General features: G+C 41.5%; 1 protein-coding gene across 1 annotated transcript; it reads right to left on the bottom strand.

Moving 5' to 3' along the window:
* Positions 1–14,328: 14,328 nt before the first annotated feature.
* On the bottom strand, positions 14,329–15,522 carry LOC115628103 (zinc finger protein 830). The gene is made up of 2 exons (XM_030524084.1): positions 15,397–15,522; positions 14,329–14,987 (listed from the first exon to the last, which is right to left on the bottom strand). The coding sequence occupies exons 1-2, from the start codon at positions 15,480–15,482 to the stop codon at positions 14,363–14,365; spliced, it is 711 nt and encodes a 236-aa protein (XP_030379944.1). The 5' UTR covers positions 15,483–15,522; the 3' UTR covers positions 14,329–14,362.
* Positions 15,523–21,737: the final 6,215 nt, after the last annotated feature.

Below are 21,737 nucleotides of genomic sequence, written 5' to 3'. Positions count from 1 at the left end.
GCTTCCGAGCCTTCATCAAGCTCTATCAGCCCACCCTCTCGAGCTGCCTGCGCCCTCGTATTATACGAGCGCTCTTCGCGATGCGAATCCTGCTCCATTTTATGCTATTTATTATCTGTATACTTCCTATATTTATTTTTGGAATGACTTTATGTAATATAAGGATTCAATGAAAACAACGAAAATAGTACTTGTATATGCTGGTACACCACGACCAACGAAACCAATTATGCAAAAGAAAATATAAGTATATGCTGTATGTAATGTAAATGTTTAAATTAGAAAAATGTAACAATCAATCAAAATACAAAAATATAAATATACAACTGAAAATGACCAAATTTGCACTATACACCAAAATAAATATACGCTCAAACACCAAAATAAATATATCTGCACTCAACAAATAAACTCCCTACACAGCCACAATACAAATAAATGCTTTCTTCCTTGCGTTATATCTCAGCTTACAAAAAAAAAACAAACAACAAAATGTTGCATACCGCTACAAATTCTGCAATCAAATATGACACTCAAACAAAATCCAACGTTTTACTATTTCCATGAGGGGAGGAAATTCATCATTTATCCGATCGGAACCACCAGCTGCTCCTTTCTGCGCTTTACATAATTTCAGAATCATATTTTTTATATATCGCGAGATCTTTATCCACTGTTCCATTCATCCTCATCTGGATGGACGACAGTGAAGAGATCTGACCTTTCTAGATGCCTCTTTGGATACAAATTTATCCTAATCTGCCCTAAACATTATTATTATTATTATATATATATATACTATATATAGATATAGATATATATATATTAGATATATATATAGATATAGATATATAGATATATATATAAGATATATATATATATCTCTATATATATATATATCTATATATATATATATATATCTATATATATATATATATATATATATATATGTATATATATATAATTAAAAATTTTAAAATAGTGCAAAAATAAGATACTAGCTTTTTTATATCCCGTAACCGAATGGCATAATAGGTTCGTGGTCATATAATATGCACAGGAGAGTTAATCCCGCTCGTCGTTAGTAGGGATGTTAAAAAACATCGATGTATCGAGCATCGACGATGTTTTTACCATGATGCATCGATGTTTTCCGATGTTTTTTTTGCTAACGATGCATCGTCGATCCATCGATGTTTGTCCAGTACTATGACAGTCCCTCTTGATATATAAACATTTTTTATTTCAAGCATCTATGTTGATTAGCTCCCTAATAATAGCTTTTTTCCTATGGAAAGCTAATTTTTTAAAACATCGATGTTTTCTTGCGATGCATCGACAACGCATAGATTTTTTATAAAGAGACATCGATGTACATCAACATCGATGTTTTCCCTTCGACTTACATCCCTAGTTAGCCTTCATCTTTAGTTTTATCACTAACCATACAACATATAGATGCGTCATTTCATACAACGAAAACGTCCCATCAAAATTGTTAGCGACAGCTCCCATAGCTGTTCGGGTATTTGCCGAATGGGAGCTGTCGCACTTCGGCTATGAGCCGACTGGGAGCTGTCGAGCGAATTTCATTTCATTCGCAGAGAGGCAGTCAACAGAGACGGTCGGTTCACGCCGCTTATGCTCTTTGTATGTGTGCGTGCACATATATACATGTATATGTTTATATGTATTTGTGCATTTGGTCTTTTGCTGTTTGCGAGCAGCAGCTTCAATTTCGTTTTCAGATTTTACCTGCTACATGGGCATGAGAATTTCATACACTGCTGCCATATTTCTGTCGCATTGTATTTTGGGATGCGTATGCAAGTGAAGTTTGTCAATAGTGTATGGGTTTCTCGTAATGCCTATAAAAGCACACATACATACAATTACATACATATGTATGTGTGCAAATGTTGTGTTCATATGCAGACACTTCATATATGAACGCGTGGCAGTAGCCTTGACATTGTCATGACCTGGCTCAACTTATATTTATGCACAAGCAATTTTGTTGATAGACTATTTCTTATTTTTGTTTGACTTGCATATTAATTACAAAATATTTGGTAAAAATGTCAGTTGGCATTTAAATCAAATTAATTCAAAAATATTAGTTTAAAAATATTTTATTTATGTTCTTGGTAAAAATGTCGGTTGGCAAATTAGCCGATATTTAATATGAACAGTACATTTAAGGGTCGCAAAATGTGGTAAAATTTGTAAAACAAGTGTAATTAAATAAATAAAAATACATATATGTTTATATGTATGTATGTACATCTTTTGATAATTTAATATATATTGTTCGTTTTGTCAAGAACAGAAAATGTTCATTTAAATACCTTAAATGCCTTCCTACTGGTAACTTATAAGGTGAAAACATATGGGTAGGTTATGCACACACAAAATAAATACAATTGGAAACATTATATTGAGCCGGGTTAAGACGGGCAATACATGCTAGTTTAAACATAAAGTAAGAAAAAATTCTACTGCTTAATTATTTTTAATTTATTTATCTGTTATCCATTTATACACTTTGATATTTTTAAACGGTATTTCGAGGCAAAGTCTCACAGATTCCATTTGAAAAAAACAATAGTTCAAAAATGCGTATTCATTACATCAAAGTTAGATAAATACGCATGCTGGATTTCAGAGTCTGGTCCGTGTTATAATCACAGAACTCAATTGCTTAATGAGTTCATTTTGATTTTAATTAGAAACAAGATAGAACGCTACAGTCGAGCAAGCCCGACAGTAAATTAGCCTGTACTCTACACAAAAAGGAAAAATTAAAAAAAAAAAAATTTGTTTAAAAATTAAATTATTAAAAAAAATTAATGAATTAATTAATTAAAATTAATTAATTAAATTAAATTAGAATACATGTTTATGTTCAGTTTTAACAGCATACATTTACATCATCGTGTCTATGCGTGTTTATATGCGTGTATGTATGCAGCACAAAGTTGAACCAAAGCAGCAACAACAACAACAGCTGCGGGCAGCGCTGCCGACAGAGCTGCAGCCAGCGCATGAGCAGCGATTTTACTTATGGCTATAACTTTCTTCAGAATTGACCTATCATGATGAAACGGCACACGGACACATTAGTACTAACTGGATGTACCTACCAAACTCGATCTGCCTAGGGCTTATAGGAACCTTGATACCAATTTTGGTTATCTTAGCTCTTGTACTTCCTGAGATCCTTGCGCTCATACAAACAGACGGTCAGACAGACAGACGGATATGGCTATATCGACTCGTCTTCTCATCCTGATCAAGAATATATATACTTTGTGGGGTCTGCCACGCCTCCTTCTGTGTGTTACATACATGCGCACAAACCTAGTATAGCCTTTCACCCTTTGGGTACAGGCTATAAAAATTGTAAATGGATAACAGATGGGATTGCTGATAGTAAGAACTCCAGGGTAGCTTTAAATAAATTAAAAATAATTAAGCAGTAGAATTTTTTCTTACTTTATGTTTAAATAGTAGCAAATATTAAATATTTACATGTTAGTTAATACACTAAATCAGGTAATATTAAGTGGGGAACATGGATTTGACTTAATTTCAAAAAAAAAAAAGTCAGCTGTGCTTGCATACAGACGTGTTTCTCTATCGCTGCGCCAAAACTCCTAATTTGTCAATTTATTTACAACATTTTACGTACACAGTGCTAATAATCGCGAGAAGTTCAATTTCGTTCTTCATAGAAACTGCTAGTGATCAAATAAATTAAAGGAATCTTTAATAAAATCACTAATTATAAAAGTTCTTTTGAAGCGCGAAAACTATACAAACACATATATCAATACCAACACCGAGGCACTGAGTTATTAACATATCTGCATATTTGCATCAGCGCTCAACAAAGCACTCAACACTCAACAATCACTCATCAGCGCTCAACAAATAACTCAATAAAACATAAACGAAAAACTTACACTGAACATCATGGCACCGCAACCCAACAAACGCGCACGAGAAAACACAGTCACTGACCTTAAGGAGGGCCGCCAGTCAGAGGCTATATCGTCTAAAATTATGGCGTTGATAAGTCTCCGTTTTGAGGAACAGGCCAGCCTCATCACTGCCAATATGGGAGATGCTGAGCAGCGCATCCTAAACGTTCTGCTGGAGCGTTTCGACCGTATGGCTGCGGAAATGAAGCAACTACATGAGAGGGTGGATCAGCTTCATGAGAGGGTGAATACCATGGAGCGCGAGGTCGGAGAGCTGTCTTCATTGAGGGAGCGGGTTGGAGTGCTGGAGGCAAAGCTTGCTGCGCAGCTCAATGTCAATGCTGCCTGTGACCTGCGCATACATGGAGTCCCACACATGGAGGGCGAAAATGTACGTACCTTATACCACTCCCTCTGTTTCGCCTTAAACATTACACCACCGCCTAGGATACGGGAAATTTTTCGTCCAAGAAATAAACAGGTTTCGAATGTTGATCCCGATATAATTATTAAATTTGAAAATTTATATGAAAAAACCACGTTGCTGAAGGCAGCCGCAGCCTACCGTCGGCAAAGCAACAAAACACTAAGCTTGCAAATGCTGGGCTTTGATTCTCTAGCCCCCATATACATCAATGAGCAGCTTACAAGAGAAAGCTATATAATCTTTAAAGAGGCGATAAAGCTTAAAAAACAGAAACGTTTTGTTGCTGTGTTCTCACGCAGAGGCATAGTGCACGTGAAGCTTAGGGAGAACGAGAGTGCGCAGCCCATACAAAGCAGGGACGAGCTTTTACAGCTCGCTCATTATAATGAGCGTGGATTTCGCTCTCCCACTGCCTGAATTTCTGCCCTGTAAACATATGCTAGCTTTTAACAATAATATAAGCTTTAGGTCTAATTCTTGGATAAATAATTTTTTCATTATTCGTTTTCTTGTAAATGTAAATGTAATAATAGTGTGCAGATCATCTGTAAGTGCTCTTGATCTCTGTATAATGCGTGGGCGTTTGATTGTTTTTTGGACTCCATGCAAGATAACTTAAGATATGCTTCCACAGCGAACAGTAATTCCATTATTCGGGTTCTATGTAAGCAAAAGAAGGGTCTTCATATTTGTCACCTCAACGCACAAAGTCTAGTGAATAAAATGGACGAGTTTAGATCTTTGTTTGTCAATTCTAATGTAGATGTAATGTGTGTGTCTGAAACGTGGTTTGTCTCTAGTCTTAATGATCAATATGTATGTTGTAATGGGTATAATGTCTATCGTTCTGACCGTGAGGGGCATGCGGGGGGTGTGGCCATATATGTTAAAAATAGTCTTAAATGCCAGGTGATTAGCAACCAGCCATTGGGCAGCAATCTGGAATATTTGTTTCTGCAAATATCAGGCCGCAAAAATATTGAAAGCATCCTTGTCGGATGTACGTATAGACCTAACAGACACACGGACTACAGAGACTTTTTGGATACCTTTTCCGCAGTGTCTATAAAATATAACAATATTGTCCTGGCTGGCGAAAAAAAGATGACATGATCGGTTTCGGCACATTTACCACATTTTGCGACACTTAAATGTACTTATTTTCATATTAAATATCGGCTAATTTGCCAACCGACATTTTTACCAAGAACATAAATAAAATATTTTTAAACTAATATTTTTGAATTAATTTGATTTAAATGCCAACTGACATTTTTACCAAATATTTTGTAATTAATATGCAAGTCAAACAAAAATAAGAAATAGTCTATCAACAAAATTGCTTGTGCATAAATATAAGTTGAGGCAGGTCATGACAATGTCAAGGCTACTGCCACGCGTTCATATATGAGGTGTCTGCATATGAACTAGAGATGGGCACGGGCCGGCTATTTTCGGCCCGACACGACACAGCCACGAAATTAACTTTTAGAAACAGGCACGCGCACGCACGACGAAATTTTTGTTAACACGGCCCAACACGAGCTTTTTATATATTAAATATAAAAATTAAAAAAAAAAAAAAATAAATATATATAAATATATATATATATATATATATATGTATATAAACATTACAAATTTTTATTCAGAAATATTATCTTATCAATATTTGAGCTAAGAAGCCGAGTACGTCGCTCATTTAAAATATATCCAGAAGTGGAAAAAACTCGTTCGCTTGTTGCAGAGCTGACAGGGATATTGAGTATATGCCTTGATAATTGCCTTAGCATTTTAAATTTTGTTGCTTTTTTCCAGAATGTTAGCACACAAATTCCTGGATCAACAACACTACTTATATAGTCATCTATTTTAATATCCATTCTTGACCTGTCCAATTTAATTTTTTTTTTTTTGAATTATTGGTGTCCAAAAATTCAGAAAAGTCGTGTTGACTATTGGGTGCTTCGTTTTCTGATTCAAGTGTTAAATCGTTATTTAAGCTATCATTTATTTCAGCTAGTATCGATTTTAGTGTTCTATCGTGTTTCCTCGTGCGTGTTTTGTCGTGCCTTTTTGGCTCAACACGAACACGCACGGCCACGCACGAAATCGGAATTTACAACACGAACACGCGGGCCCACGACAAAAATCACGGCCCGTGCCCAACTCTAATATGAACACAACATTTGCACACATACATATGTATGTAATTGTATGTATGTGTGCTTTTATAGGCATTACGAGAAACCCATACACTATTGACAAACTTCACTTGCATACGCGTCCCAAAATACAATGCGACACAAATATGGCAACAGTGTATGAAATTCTCATGCCCATGTAGCAGGTAAAATCTGAAAACGAAATTGAAGCTGCTGCTCGCAAACAGCAAAAGACCAAATGCACAAATACATATAAACATATACATGTATATATGTGCACGCACACATACAAAGAGCATAAGCGGCGTGAACCGACCGTCTCTGTTGACTGCCTCTCTGCGAATGAAATGAAATTCGCTCACATAGAGCACGAATGCGACAGCTCCCAATCGGCTCATAGCCGAAGTGCGACAGCTCCCATTCGGCAAATACCCGAACAGCTATGGGAGCTGTCGCTAACAATTTTGATGGGACGTTTTCGTTGTATGAAATGACGCATCTATATGTTGTATGGTTAGTGGTTTTATATTACAAATTTTTATGAAAAATCGATGTATCGAAGTTAAGTTTTTCGATCCATCGTTGCATCCGATGTCAATCATCGATGTTAATTTGAGACTTACATCACTAATAAATACTGCATATTTTTATGTCACAGGTTATTTTATGCATCGACTTTTATGTGGAATGATGCTTCAATGTTTCGTTAATTAATAGTACATTTTAATTGTATGCCTTTGATCTGCTTCTGCAATTAGTTTTACACGCATTTTATTCTGATTTGGTTTCTTGGAGTCTATTTTTAATTTTATTTTTTTGTAAAATGGGTCCAGAACAGCAGTTGAGTCAAGAGAAATCTTTCAGAAATTGTGAACATTGACACGCCTACGGTAAAAAAAATTCGAACGTTCTTTTTATTCGAATTGTATAGAAAAGAAGCGCAGTGACCCATAAGTTGATTATCATATAAAGTGACTAAGGCGAAACCGCAACTTTTAGCTTCGAAACGTGTATCCCAGGCTTTGGAAAGCTTAGCCAAGCAGTGTGGGGTAGAAACTGATGAGCAGGTACTACGTAATCATGATTTTTCTAACCGACGTACCTGCTAAAAACCTTATATCAGCGCCAAGAATATACTTTATAGTTTAAAGAAGAAATCCTTAATGCAACGGATACACATAACGGTAGCAGCGCCATGGCTTGGGCCAGTATGTTGGCTTCTGGTACAGGAAAGTTTGCTTTTAATGAGGAGTTTGATAAATGAACCTAATTTCCTTCAAATTATAACGAGAATTGTCTTGAAAGTGCCAAAAATTTGGAATTACGGTCGAACTTTCGTATTTATCAAAATAATTGACCAAAAAGCAGTATAATCTGATCCTAGAGACTGTTTAGCCGACCCCACTTGGTTTCTTCGGTAGCGAAGTTGTCAGATATTAATATTATTTGTAACGTCCGCCTTTACCATTGCATCCCCTGTCGCAACGCCGGCTAGCCATCGGCTCAGGGTCAGAATCGACCGCGACAGGGGTGCGGCGGACCAACAATCGAAATTTTTGTTTCAAAACACACCTACTCATATTGTCGGCTGGGGGACGCCTGTGGAATTTGGGTGGCGTTGTGGCTACTTTGGTGTCTTGTAGCCGCGTGGCCTTCCCTACCTTGAGCCGGTATTGGCATCTTTTGCCGGCTCCCTTAAATGACCTTACTTTGGTTTTCCTTCTGCTCAGTGACTTTTGTCACCCCATCTCACCCCATAAATGGACTCTACTCCAGAGTCATGCTCAATTTTAAATTTTATTACAATAAAAATATATTTGTGTATTTAGGCCATTGAGTTTTGGGACGCTGCAGTTTGTTGGCTCTTTGTGCCTATTTAACTTATTCGATTACCGAACCTCCTAACCTACATACACATTACAATATCCCTTTCTTACATTAGTTTTTACACATTTTTCTTTTAATTCCTTTTTTTTTCTTTTAAGTATACTTTTAAATCTTTATTTAAAATATGGTTACTTGTTTGGTGTTGTGTTTCTGTTTCGGGTTTTATGTTATGTGGTTATTGTTAGGGCTATGTGTGTAACAGAAAATTGTTGTTTTGTGTGTTGTATTGTATTGTTATGTGACCTGTACATGAAGGGTGTGTAATTTGATATATATTATTATGTAGCTTTTGAAATGTGGACAGTATTGACGAAATTTTGTAGCATTGGGAGGGGGGAATTTCAAAAAATAAAATCAACTCGTATAGACTGTACGCTCAGCCGTTTCCGAAATCCAGCCTTTCATCCATAAAGACAGACGGGCGGACTTGTCTATATCGATTTCTCTTGTCATGCTGATCAGGATATCTATACTTTTTTCGCTACGGGTACAGGGTATAAAAACGACCACAACGATGCGCTTAGAACTGAATAGCCGAATATTACACTAGATGTGACTCAACATTGGTGATATCGACGCAAAAATGCCTTACAGGCGTTGTAGACTATAAGGACTTTTATTATAAAAACGAAAGTTTTCCACCTCAAAACTACCTGCATAAAATAAGCTGTGGCATAAAAATATGCAGTTTTTTTTTTTAATGTATAAGGTATTGAATTGTCATTTACTTCTTTATAATAGTTTCGTTGTTACAGACCTCCAAAGGCGATAATATGTATTGCATAAAAAACGCTGTGAGTCACTAACGTTTTAAAATGACTTAACTCCGCGCGCAGAAATTTTGTTTTTAGTTCGGCGGAGAGGTGGTATTTCAGCTGTGCGTTCATAAAATTTTCCAGACAATAATCATACTTAACCCAAAATTTCAAACCAAATTAGGAATTGACTGAAATTATGTTTTTGCCCTTTACCCCCTGCGAGTCTTGGAATTCTTCTACTACTCTCTAAAGCTATGTCCCGGCTAGACATTCGCAGCACAAATCAATGACTTTTCCCACGTATAACCTATTAGAGCTTTTGAACACTAAGACTGGGCAGCACTTCGACACCCAACTTAAGCACGATTGCAAATATCGATGATTCATCGATAAATACCGACTAGCTATTCTGTTAGGAAGATCGTATTTTATTATGGCGCACGATCGTAACATCCATTCCGCCGCACCTGGTTCTGTGATTTCGCTACAGGTATGGTTGCTGGTTCCTGGCGCTAATGCTGTTGCTGGCACGGCTACTGCTCTCCGGCTGCTAGTGCTCGACGGCGGTTTGGGCTGCACCTGAAGCGGGTGCTGATCTATGGCTGCTGGTGCCTCTTCTTGGCTTCCGCACCGTCTTGCTGTGGCAAATGCATTCCACTTGACGCTCCTCGCTCCTACTTGACCGTAACAACCAGCTTTTTGCAAACCAGTCACCAGCAGCTGTTAAACCACGAGGTCCAATTTTTGCATTTAATGTATTTAATTGGGGTGCTCGCTGTAATTCTCCCTTAGACCGCTTTTATTGCACGACAAATTGCAGATGTGTGATGCGGCATGCATCGAGACGAACCAAAAACCGCTCCTACATGCCATACGAGGCCCTCCTCTCCAGAGGACAAGACATGTCATCGAGGACAGTAAACGGAGAAAGATCGACCTCCTAATCGGCTGCGATGGAAAGGCACATCATACTCAGTGGGGCAGTACTGACACCAACGGCCGGGGCGAGTTACTTTTCAACTATATCCTAATGACCAAATTACTACTATGCAACTTGGGATCTGATCCTGCTTTTGGGGAACTGAAGCCAGGTTCTATACCTCACCGTCGTCTCAGACACGCTATATGATAGTGTAGCGTAAATCGTCCCTTTGGCCGAGCGGTGACTGGCGATTCGCTACGCAAAACAATAGCGGGCAGGTGTGTAAAGCAGCAGGGACCAGCAGCGTGGCGGCTGGCGAAGTGGCTGCAGCAACAAATCTGTATAGCGGAGGCGCGAAGTGGCGCTCTTCGACGCTTGTCAGAGAAGGGCCCACTTTCAAAGAATTAACAGCAGCGCCAAAGAAATAATTGCGCCGTTCAACTCATCTTTCCTTTACTTCACTTTATTAGCCTTCAATGGCGATCAAAACAGGCAGATGGCCCAAATACTTAAAGATTTAATTTACACATATGGAGATGCTTAAATGATCCGCATCAGCGGAGAACACAACCGTGTCGGTCCAGCGCACACCAGGAAGAGAGCAACTCCTTAAAGTTAGTTGCGGTTGAAGCCTAGAAGTTGGCAGCGGCAGCATGGATCTTGTAAAAACAGCTGTTGATAGGTGGCGCATGGGGGCGTATCGATAAGCGGAAATCGATACTTGAGCGCCAAGCTCGCAGTTTGAACTATGCACTACCAATTTGCATTACAATAGCATTAGAAAATAGACAGTTCCATCCGAACACTCGTTTTCAGACCATAGGTAGACTCAATTTGCATTACAATAGCATTAGAAAATAGACAGTTCCATCCGAACACTCGTTTTCAGACCATAGGTAGACTCAATTTGAAGTATCTTTCAGAAACGTGAAACCAACTGCGACTAGGAACCCCAGACGCACCAATTGGCTTTCTTTCTCGAATCTTCTAGGGAATCCCATACCAGGGACCCCCCCCCCCCAAGTCCCAGACAGGGTTAAGTTCGCCTCAACTCTGTAGATAGGTTTACCATACTTTGCGAAACAGCTATACTCGAATCATGCCCCGACGGAAAGCCAAGGGAAGAACTCAAGCCTCCCTGGTGGACTCTCCAAGTTGGCGAGTCGATGAAAAAGGCCAGAAATGCCATTGCCTCTAATATTGAAAATCCAGATATGTGAGTCGCGGAACCCCTCAAGGTGTCCTCTCGCCCATGGAACGTAGCGGTAAACTCACTGCTGCGGTCCCTAGAACGCATGGGAGGGTTGCCGTATTGTTGCCTACGCAGATGACGTAGTCGTATCTTTTTCAGGAAAATTTCCTCAGACTCTGTGAGAGCGCATGACTGATGTCCTCAGCACACAATCCAGATGGAGGACGACGAGTTGACTCAGCGTCAATTTTAGTAAAACTTAGTTGATTCTTTTTACTAGGAAGTACGAGATTCCTCTACTCTGATCCCACTTTCTAAACGGGGTACCCTTATCGCTCAGCAAAGTATAGTAAGCCTGATACTGGACAGGAAGCTGGACTGGAACTTAAATATCGAAGAACGAGCGAGAAAAGCCGCAATCGCGTTCTACACTTGTAAAAAACCCATCGGACTAAAATGACCCCCCATGTAGTTCACTGGATGTACACAGCGGTAATTCGCCCAATTCTCCTCTACGGAGTTTCTATATCGTGGCCGGCTCTCACCAAAAACATACGCATTCAGAGGTTATATAAAGTTCAGCAACAGGCTGAACTTACAATTTCGGGACCGCTAAGCACCACTCCTTTCCGTACCATCATTCCCTCTAGGGAAGAATGGACTTTAGGACACCATGCTCAAACGATTCTGTACGAATCTTTCTTGATAGTTTCAAGCTTGAGGTTCGCATCGGCGAAGAATTCAGTATAGGAGGCTCTCACTACTGAGTTAAGTGTAGACACAGATATTAAAGACATTTGCATTTATTCAGACAGCCAAGCAGCTATCAAATCCCTAAGTGCAGTCTCATCTAACTCGAAAAAAGCGCAGAACTGTCGCAGATCTTTTCACGAGTTGGCAGCATAGTTCTCAGTCTCCATCTTATGGGTCCCAGGGCACAGGGACATAGAGGAAAACTTGAAAGCCGACGAGCTGACAAGACACGGTACCACTGTCCCTATCCTTCCCGATACGGAACGTATTGGTATACCGATGGTCAGCTGCAAGCTATTAGTCTGAAACCACTTCGAAGCGGTTGCAAATCGAATGTGGATGGATGACACTCGTTTAAAGTGGCCTACTCGCAATAAAAAAAAACGCTTAGCAGAGCTCTGCAAACTTAGCAGAAGCTACTGTCCACGCCGCCAGCCTTGGGCTCCACCACAACGACTTCTGTCGTAGTTGTAAGGACGAGGAAGAGGAGGAAACAGTAACTCAGCTCTTCTGCGACTGTTCGGGCCTACTTAGTACAAGACAGCGTTTTTTGGAGCCTATTTCCTCCAAACTTTATCGGCATTAGCCAGAAGTAGGCCGAGGAATAATTGAAAATTTCTCCAAGCACCCGGATGGATGTAATTCATGAGCATGCAGTGACCATTGGCCTATTCCACATTCCCATGCGGCAGCACAACTCAAATCTTGGCCTAAGTGAGTCAGGGGTATACCCTTACTACCCGCCTACCTATCCTAACCTATGGTCGTTCATGAATTCAGGCAGAAACAAGAAAAGAATGCTAATGTCGAGCAAGCTCAACTCTTAAATACCCTGTACCTCCCACCAAAAAGGAAAAAATAAAAATTTTCAATAATTAAAAAAAGTATATTCATTAAATTATTTAATTAAATTAAAGACATGTTCATGTACAGTTTCGACAGCATACATTTACATCAGAATCGTGTCTCTGCGTGTTTGTATGCGTGTATGTATGCAGCACAAAGTTGAACTCAAGCAGCAATAACAACAACAGCTGCGGACAGCGCTGCCGGCACCGCTGCAAGCAGAGCATGGCCAGCGAATTTATTTATGGCTATAACTTTCTTCAGAATTGTATGCTATACGAGTTTTTTTTATTTTTTTGATTGCTGTTTGGTTGACTGCAAACATGTTTACACAGACACGAATACACGCGCATAGACATTCATTGTTTTGTATATGTGCAATTATACACCCTTTACGTGAGTTCGAATACCGAGAGAGGTAAAATCGATCACATTTTTTTTTTTAATTTTCTTAATTTTTATAATTATTCTACATATACATACATACGTACAGAGTATTTTGAAGTCGGGAAACCTGACTTTAGCTTCTCCCCTTGTTTCTTTTTTTGTGGGAGTGGGTACATAGTATTTTACTGTCGGGCTTGCTCGACTATATCGTTCTCTCTTGTTGATTGCAAGTCTGTTGCGATGCATTGTCAACCGATTATAGCGACTGCTATGGTGGTTGCACCTAGTAGTAGTCCGTATGCCAGTTTAGCTTGGCCAGCAGTTTGCTACTGTTCCTATGATGTTGGGCTTAGAGGTAAGCCTGCGGTCCAATAGGATGCGCAAGTATGTGGCTTCCTAGGCTTGCTGCAGGATTTGATCATTCTGCCATACCGCAGACCCATCGTCCCTTCTCATAGTGTAGCAGACGTTTCTGAATCATTTACGTGAGAAGTTGCAGATGTCGTCTGCAAATGATTCCTCCTCCTTCTGCGCTGGAGTTTCTGCCGTAGTTATAGAATAGAACAGTGGACCAAGGACACTACGCTGAGGCTCTTCAGCGATGGCATCGTAAGGCAATATCTACCGCCTCTCTCAACCTAACCTGAATTCTGCGGTCATAAAGATAATACTGCAAGAGTAGGTTAAAGGGGACAAGCAACGTTTCACCAACAGCCCAATATGCCAGACGCGATATAAAGCCTACAGTTTTCTGAGCGTCACCAAATGCAATCAATGGAAGACTCCGACAAATGACAGTTATATCGCCAGAGCTTTTATGAGAGAGGAATATAATACACATATCTAACCTAACCATTACAAAATCAAATTTGAAAATTGGAAATATATTGATTTCCTTTTCCTCAACCATAAAACAAATTCAGTATAAAAATTTGTTTCAAACCTTTTAGTCACAACTTGATTCGAAAACTGTCACGCGGTTTCGGTTTAAAATAAACATTCATTAAATATTAAAAACACATTTTTCAATAATACTTTTTATTTATTTTTGCAAATTTTTGACTCTCCAGTTACTCAAAGTTTCTTCAATACCATCTTCTTCACTTGAGCTTGGTTCGATATTGTCGTAGACTTTTCGGTTATGTTTTTTTAAAAGATTTTGCTTATAATTTAATTTTATAAATCTATTCCAGTTTTCAATTTGCTCATCTATTTCTTTTATTTGTCTTTTAATATTAAAATTTTGTTGTTCCTCTGCTATAATTATATTTGATACTGTGTCAGCGTCTTTAATTTCACGTTGAAAGCGAGACCACTCCTCATCTTGGATGCAATCAGGAATCGCACTAGCAGTTTGTTTATCAAAAAATTGTTCTGGTAATATCTGAGCCGGTGCAACTGATCCAATAACTTCTAACGGAGAACCATTCGTTTCCAAAAATGAATTGTTAATTATGTCGCTTTTTGGTTTCAAGCGTGCATTTTTGTGTAATAATATTGGTTTCGATTCTTTGATAGTTTGTTTATTGAAGAGTTCACAATGTTCTTGCTTTGCAAACTTAATTGATTCCTTGTGATGTTTAGAGTTAATATGAATCTTCCATACGGTTGCAGACTTAATTGGGATTCTACAAATAATGCATGTCAAGTTACCACCAGAGTCATATGTGTGTATAAGGTTAAGGAAAAAAACAATTTAAAAGAGTGTATTTCTTAATATGTATGAATGTATGTAAAACACATTAGTAGATGTACTGTGTTCATTAGCAAATCCCGATCGGCATAAAATTTTTACGTTTTTGTGCATAAGTGGGTTTGGTTAATGGATCCGCATGAGGAATACCAAAAATTTTATTTTATTTTTCTGCACGAAGTGTTCTGCGATACTAAAATACACATGCATACACATTCACATTATACATAATTTAAACCATCTGGGTGTCAACAAGCTCTATTTAAACACCCTGATTTGTACATACATATGTACATATGTATGTAAGTGCAATCTTATTTATGTACATACATACATACATACACACATATGCATTATGAAAAAATTTAAGTTGCAAAGGATATTTAGCTATAGGCGAATCCACTTTCTTCGTTGACGCGATTTGAGATTGCCTGCGTAGTTTTATACTTATTGCGTTACTTCTCTCCATTTTATAAAGTTAAGCATTAATAATAATATAATGGAGATGTAAGAAATATCGATAACAAGTGTATCGACTGTATATAAAAGTGATTTTGTGCTCACGAATAAGTTTTGGTTTTGACCAAAGTCATTGTGTTTGGGTACAAGTATTAAATCGAACGATTATATTCAATGAAAATTGTGGGCTCCGTATGAATTTATGAAAATCACAATTTGTACATTTAGGAGAAATGTCTTCCCACCAAGTTTCGCCTTAAAACCAACTCACACTCTTTGGAGGTTTAAAATCTTGTATGTTTTTCCAGGAGATTTTATTAAAAACACTAACACATTTTTGCAAATAAAAATAATCATTGGAATGTAACCCTTATAGGTTTTCTGAACAATCTGCATCAAAAATATTTTGCATATCCTATGTAAATATTATTTAATTAGCAAATTACTAAATGTATACTTAAAAAACCAGCATTCAAACCAACCAAGCAATAAAGATGCCCCATTGGCCCGAATAGAACATTACATTTTTTTATGCCCGCCTTTGCCAGTGCATCCCCTGTCGTTACGCCGGCTAGCTATCGGCTCAGGGTCAGATTCGACCGCGACAGGGGTGCGGCAGACCAACAATGAATTTATATTTTTTTTTAAACACACCTACTCATATGGTCGACTGAGGGACCCCTGTGGAATTTGGGTGGAGTCGTGGCTACCTTGATGTCATGTAGCCGCGTGGCCCTCCCTACCTTGAGCCGGTTTCGGCATTTTGTTGCCGGCTCCCTTCAACATGCTTGGTTTGGTTTTTTTTTCCTGCTCCGGGACTTTTATCACCCCATCTCACCCCATAAATGGACTCTACTCCAGATTCATGTTCAAATTTTAAATTTTATTACAATAAAAATAGACTTTTATACTTAAGCCATTGAGTTTTGGGACGCTGCAGTTCGTTGGCTCTTTGTGCCTATTTTACTTATTTGAATTCCTAACCTCTTTCTACCTATACTCGAGTATTTGGTTATGAGGGATATTATTAACAGGAGATAAACAAAAAAAAAACTGCGCCGCTTCAATACACATTACAAACTCCTTTACTTATATTAAATTTTATACATTTTCTTTCACTTTTTTTTTTTTTTTTTTTTTTTTTAAGTATACATTTGAATTTTTGTTTACAATATGGTTACTTGTTTGGTGTTGTGTTTTTGTTTAATGTTTTATATTATGTTGTGATCGTTTGGGCTATGTGTGTAACAGAAAATTGTTAATTGTTTTGTGTGTTGTGTGTTGTATTGTATTGTTATATGACTTGTATATGAATGGGTGTGTATTTTGAATTTTGTCTATGGCATACATGTGTATTTTCTTTTGGTGTTATATATTGGAGTTTGTTGTATGTAAATGGACTATGGAGGGGTGGGCTTTATATAATTATGGGCTTTACATTAAATGGATTAGGTGCGTATGGTTGTATATAATTATGGTTTGCTCGAATGGTACATATGCGTGGGTTTATGGATCGAATATGTATGAGTATGTGATGTATATAATTTTAAATTATCCCAGTGGGAGTATTCATATAAACTTAGATTCTAAAGGGGGTACTTAGCCCAGAAACAGTCTCTCGCTTCCAGCACGCAGTTCCTCCGGTACGCCCCATCCGCTTTGGCGGCTTGTCCCGTACAACGTTGGCGACTTGCCTCTTCGAACGTTGGCGACTTGCCCCCACTCTCACTCCCCTAGCCTGGTGGACTGAATAAAGCACCATTAGTACTTGCGCCTGGTTCATTTTCTGTGCCCCTTACCTCGTCTGTTTTTGCGCTCTGCTCCTTTTCCTCTGCATGTACAACCTGGGTCTAAACTCTCCTTTCCCCTTTCCTGGATCTCCAATTTGCACCACTGATGTATATATTTTCGGTCACTTCCACACTTTTCTGCGCCTGAAAATTTTCTGGCTGTCACTTCCTTCACTTTCGCTTTCCTTCTGCCCTTGACAAAGGGCACGGCCGGCCACTCTTCATGGAACCGATAATTTCCCTTCTCCCCGATGCTACTTTCCCCACTTTGCAACCCTCCTAATTGGTAGCACTGGTCCTCGCACCTCACGCACGAGTACTCGGTATCAGCCCGCGCCAGCTGTCAATCGCGCGAGTTGCCATCCCCTTCGTCTTATGCCATTTGAGGTTTCCCAATACTGCCGCGTCGCACATAACAACACACTCCGGTTTATTTTTGTGCAAATTGAAAAGAAACGGGAGTGGAAAGCGCCGCGGTTCCTCTTCTGCCCAACGTAGGCCAACGCCCACACCTTGCGATGGGTCTCTCGGTCTACCGACGAACAAAGCCAGGCCTTTGCTATTGCTTCAAATCTTTGGCGTGGAAGACTCCCAGCCGACGCCCGTGCATGTCCTCCAATTCGTACAGGCTGTTGCCCACGCTGCTCCGGACACGGCATTTCACATACTTGTCCTTAAATCGACTGAGGACAAAGTTTCGCCTGTAAATTTCTTGGCCAGGTACGTACGCAACCATCCTCGCACGCTTATCGTATTGCCGTTTCGCCTTTTCATACGCTAGGTGGACACTCTGCTGTACCTCATCCCGCACTGTCTTCTGCTGATCCGCTATGGGCAACATGCGCAATTCTGTGTCCTCCAGTGCTCCCAACTTGCGTGCCAGCTTGTAGTCCTTCCCGCTGGTGAACATGTGCATCCAAACAAAACGAAGTACGGGGACGTGCCAATGCTGCTATGGATGGCACTACGTGCTGCACACTGCACATCCGAGAGCTTATCGTCCCACTTCGTGTGGTCGCCCTGTACATACGTCCTGATGGCCGCTAGCACCGTCTGGTTCACGCGTTCCACCGCATTGGCCTGTGGGGCATAGTTCGCCGTGCGTACGAGGGTGATGCCCAGCCCCTGCAGGAACCCCGTAAACTGGCTGGACACATACTGCTTCCCGTTGTCGGTATGGACGGTTTCCGGGACTCCAAATGCAGAAAACACCTCCTCCTGCAGAAACCGGACCACTGCCGCCGCTGTTGCTTTTGGCATCGCTCGCAACCACACGAATTTGGACATATGGTCTAGAATTACCAGGATGGTGGTATTCCCTCTCCTGGACCTCCGATACGGCCTCAGAAAATCTAGATATAGCCTCTGCATAGGTCGAAGCGATACGGTTTCGGCACCCATCACCGGCCTCGCTAACTGCGTGCTGTGTTTTGTCGCTTTGCACGTCTCGCAACCGGCCACGTACCTCTTCACCTGTGCCATCATCCCGGGCCAGAAGTAGAACTGCCGGAGCCGTTCTATGGTCCTCTTCATGCCCCCATGCATGGTCGCGTCGCTCTCGTGGGCCTGCTGTATAAGGGCTGCGGACACAGAACGCGGTACCCAGAACTTCCAGGAAAATTCCTCTCGCTCGGGCCGCGTGAACTGCGCCCGCTTATACAACAGCCCATCCTCCACGCGCAAATCCGGAAATAGTTCCGCGCTTTCCTGCACCTGTTTCAGCCGCTCGGTATACTCCGCACTTTCGAACTCGGTGGTCTCGAAATCAAAAAAATCAATTTCCTCGAGTTCGAAGGGCCGCGAGAGCGTATCGGCTACAATGTTGTCCTGGCCTTTCCGATGCTCAATAGTAAAGTCGAACCTTTGCAGGGCCAACGACCACCGCGCCAATCGGCCGTCCAACTCCTTCAACGACATAAGCCACCGCAGGCTGGCGTGATCAGTCACCACCTTGAACGGCATCAACTCCACGTACGGCCGGAATCTTTCGACCGCTTTTACCGCAGCCAGGCACTCCTTCTCGGTGACACTATAGTTTAGCTGAGCGCCCCGAAGCTTCGCTGAAAAGAAAGCTATCGGCCTTTCCGCCCCGTCTGCATCGTACTGGAACAAAACCGCTCCTATGCCCGCTTGGCTCGCGTCACATTGGATCACGAACGGCTTCCGAAAGTCTGGATGCACCAACACTGGCGCGCAGGTGAGTGCCCCTTTCAACTCCTGGAATGCCGCAACCGCTTCGCCCGATAACTGGAACTTTCCCTTCCCTTTGAGGCAGTCCGTTAACGGCGCGGAAATCGTAGAAAAATTCCGAATGAAACGCCTATACCAGCCCGCGGTCCCCAAGAATCGGCGGAGCTGCTTCGCGCTGGTCGGCAAGGAAATCGCCCGAATCGCCTCGACTTTCGCTGGGTCAGTCCGCAACGCACCATCGCCAACCACAAACCCCAAATACTTCAAGTACCTGTAGCAGAACTTGGATTTTTTAAAGGAAATCGTCAAGTTGGCTACTTTCAACGCACTCGCCACGTCCAACAGCACCTTGCAATGATCCTCAATTGCTCTGGATATGATGAAAAGGTCGCCCAGGTAGACGAATACATGGCTTCTCAAACGCTGGGGAATCACCTTATCCATCACACGGCAAAGGCGCTGCGCCGCCAAAACGGCATGGCCTTAAATTGGTATAGTGGCCTTCCTGGTACCGTAAACGCGGTGTACTGCCGGCTTTCCCGATCTGCCAAAAAGCATGCTTCAAATCCAGACTGCTGATGTAAACGGTATCCTTCACTCGGCTCAAAATTGACTCAATACTCTGGAGTGGGTAAGCATCCTTCACCGTGAGCTGATTTAGCTTTCTCGCGTCTAAGTACAACCGGTTCTTTCCAGGCTTCCTCACCAAAGTCACTCGGTTGCTCCATGGACTCTCACTTGGCTCGATCACCCCTAGCCGAAGCATCTCGTCGACTTCTGCAAACAATAGCGTCTGCACTGCCGGTGACACGGGATAAAAACGCTCTTTCACTGGCAGTGCCCCCTCCGACAACTGAATGTGGTGCTACTCCACTGGCGTCCTACCCAGACCGTGCTCCTCGAAGGATCTGAATTGGGCCATGAGTCGCTGTAATTCCTCCTGTTGCTACGCCTCTACGGTAAATTCTCTGCCTTCAATCGATACCGTAGCATATGGACGGCTGTCGGCACGACCTGCAGAATTCACCGCTGCACACACCGCTTGACGTTTCTGTCGGCGTTCCCGGTGTATCCCACGCGCCCGCAAGGATGTCTTCGACGCCCCTCTCGCATCCAGTTCGTACTGGCTACCAAATATGCAGTTTCTAGCTACTTCATAGTCGCGCTGACGCTACTCCAAGGGTTTCCGCTGCGACCAAACTGTCTTCGGTGGGACTGCCTGGTTGACTTTATATATCTGTGAGTAAATATGACTAACGGTACCATCCTTATCGCTACTAATTCCTATCCTAACTACTGTTTCATCGGAGGTACGCGCTTTATCGTTTACCGAGAGTGCGACTCCTCCGGCTGCGTCGGACTACTCTCCGAGTTTCCCGGACGGCATTTCGGACATCTTGGCAGCACTACGCCTGGTTGTCCGCATTTGCGGCAAAACATATTGCGCACCGCGGACTCGCAATCGAAATATGTATGCCCTGGTTGGGCACAATTCCAACACTTGAGAGTCGAGCGGCTCCCACCAGTTTCATGTGGCCTATACACCACCTCCAAATGCTCCAGTTGGCTGCCTTCTTGACTCTCCGCTACCACGTCCAGCTCATGTACTCGATGCTGCTCTCGCTGCTGACCGTAGTTGGTACTAGCTGAGGGCCGCGCCAATGCGTTGCCAGCATCTTTTCGGCGTCTTGGCACTCCTCTCTCAGCTTCTGCAGATTCGTGATATTCATCGGATAGATGACCCTAGACACGGTGTCTTTAATATTCGTCTTTATCACCTTAATAGGGTCATAATCCAAAAATGGACACACCAACCGAGAACGCAACACCAACATCGCCTGAATATACTCTTCTATGCTCTCGCCATGCTGCTCCTTCCGCTCCCTCAGCTCCTGCTCTCGTTCAAATTCCGATCTTCGAGTCTGGAATTGTTGCTGCAGCCCATATCGGAGATTCGGCCAGTCCGGCACGCCCGAGCAACGTATGTACATCCAATACCAATCTTTCGCTCTTCCTTTCACCAGGCAGTGGAAGTCTCGCAACACGTCGGCCCAGGGCACCTGATACAAGGCACCTGATGCTCCAACCTGAATATAAGCTCCGCCAACGGCATTCCTTTTGTTTCGCCATCAAACACAAGGCCCCACTTCCTGATGTGGACGACGTCGGGCCGGGAATCGCCCATCGTGGTTCGCCTTAATGGCCTGTGCACGTCAGGGCCTAAATCGCGCATCTACGGATCGGCTGAGGACTGCCGCGGCTCAATATGTGCCCGCTATTCTGCC

This window comes from Scaptodrosophila lebanonensis, unplaced genomic scaffold (assembly GCF_003285725.1).
Source record: "Scaptodrosophila lebanonensis strain 11010-0011.00,11010-0021.00 unplaced genomic scaffold, SlebRS2 tig00000101-arrow-pilon, whole genome shotgun sequence".
Classification (NCBI taxonomy): domain Eukaryota; kingdom Metazoa; phylum Arthropoda; class Insecta; order Diptera; family Drosophilidae; genus Scaptodrosophila; species Scaptodrosophila lebanonensis.
This window is presented reverse-complemented; position numbering and strand designations above follow the sequence as displayed.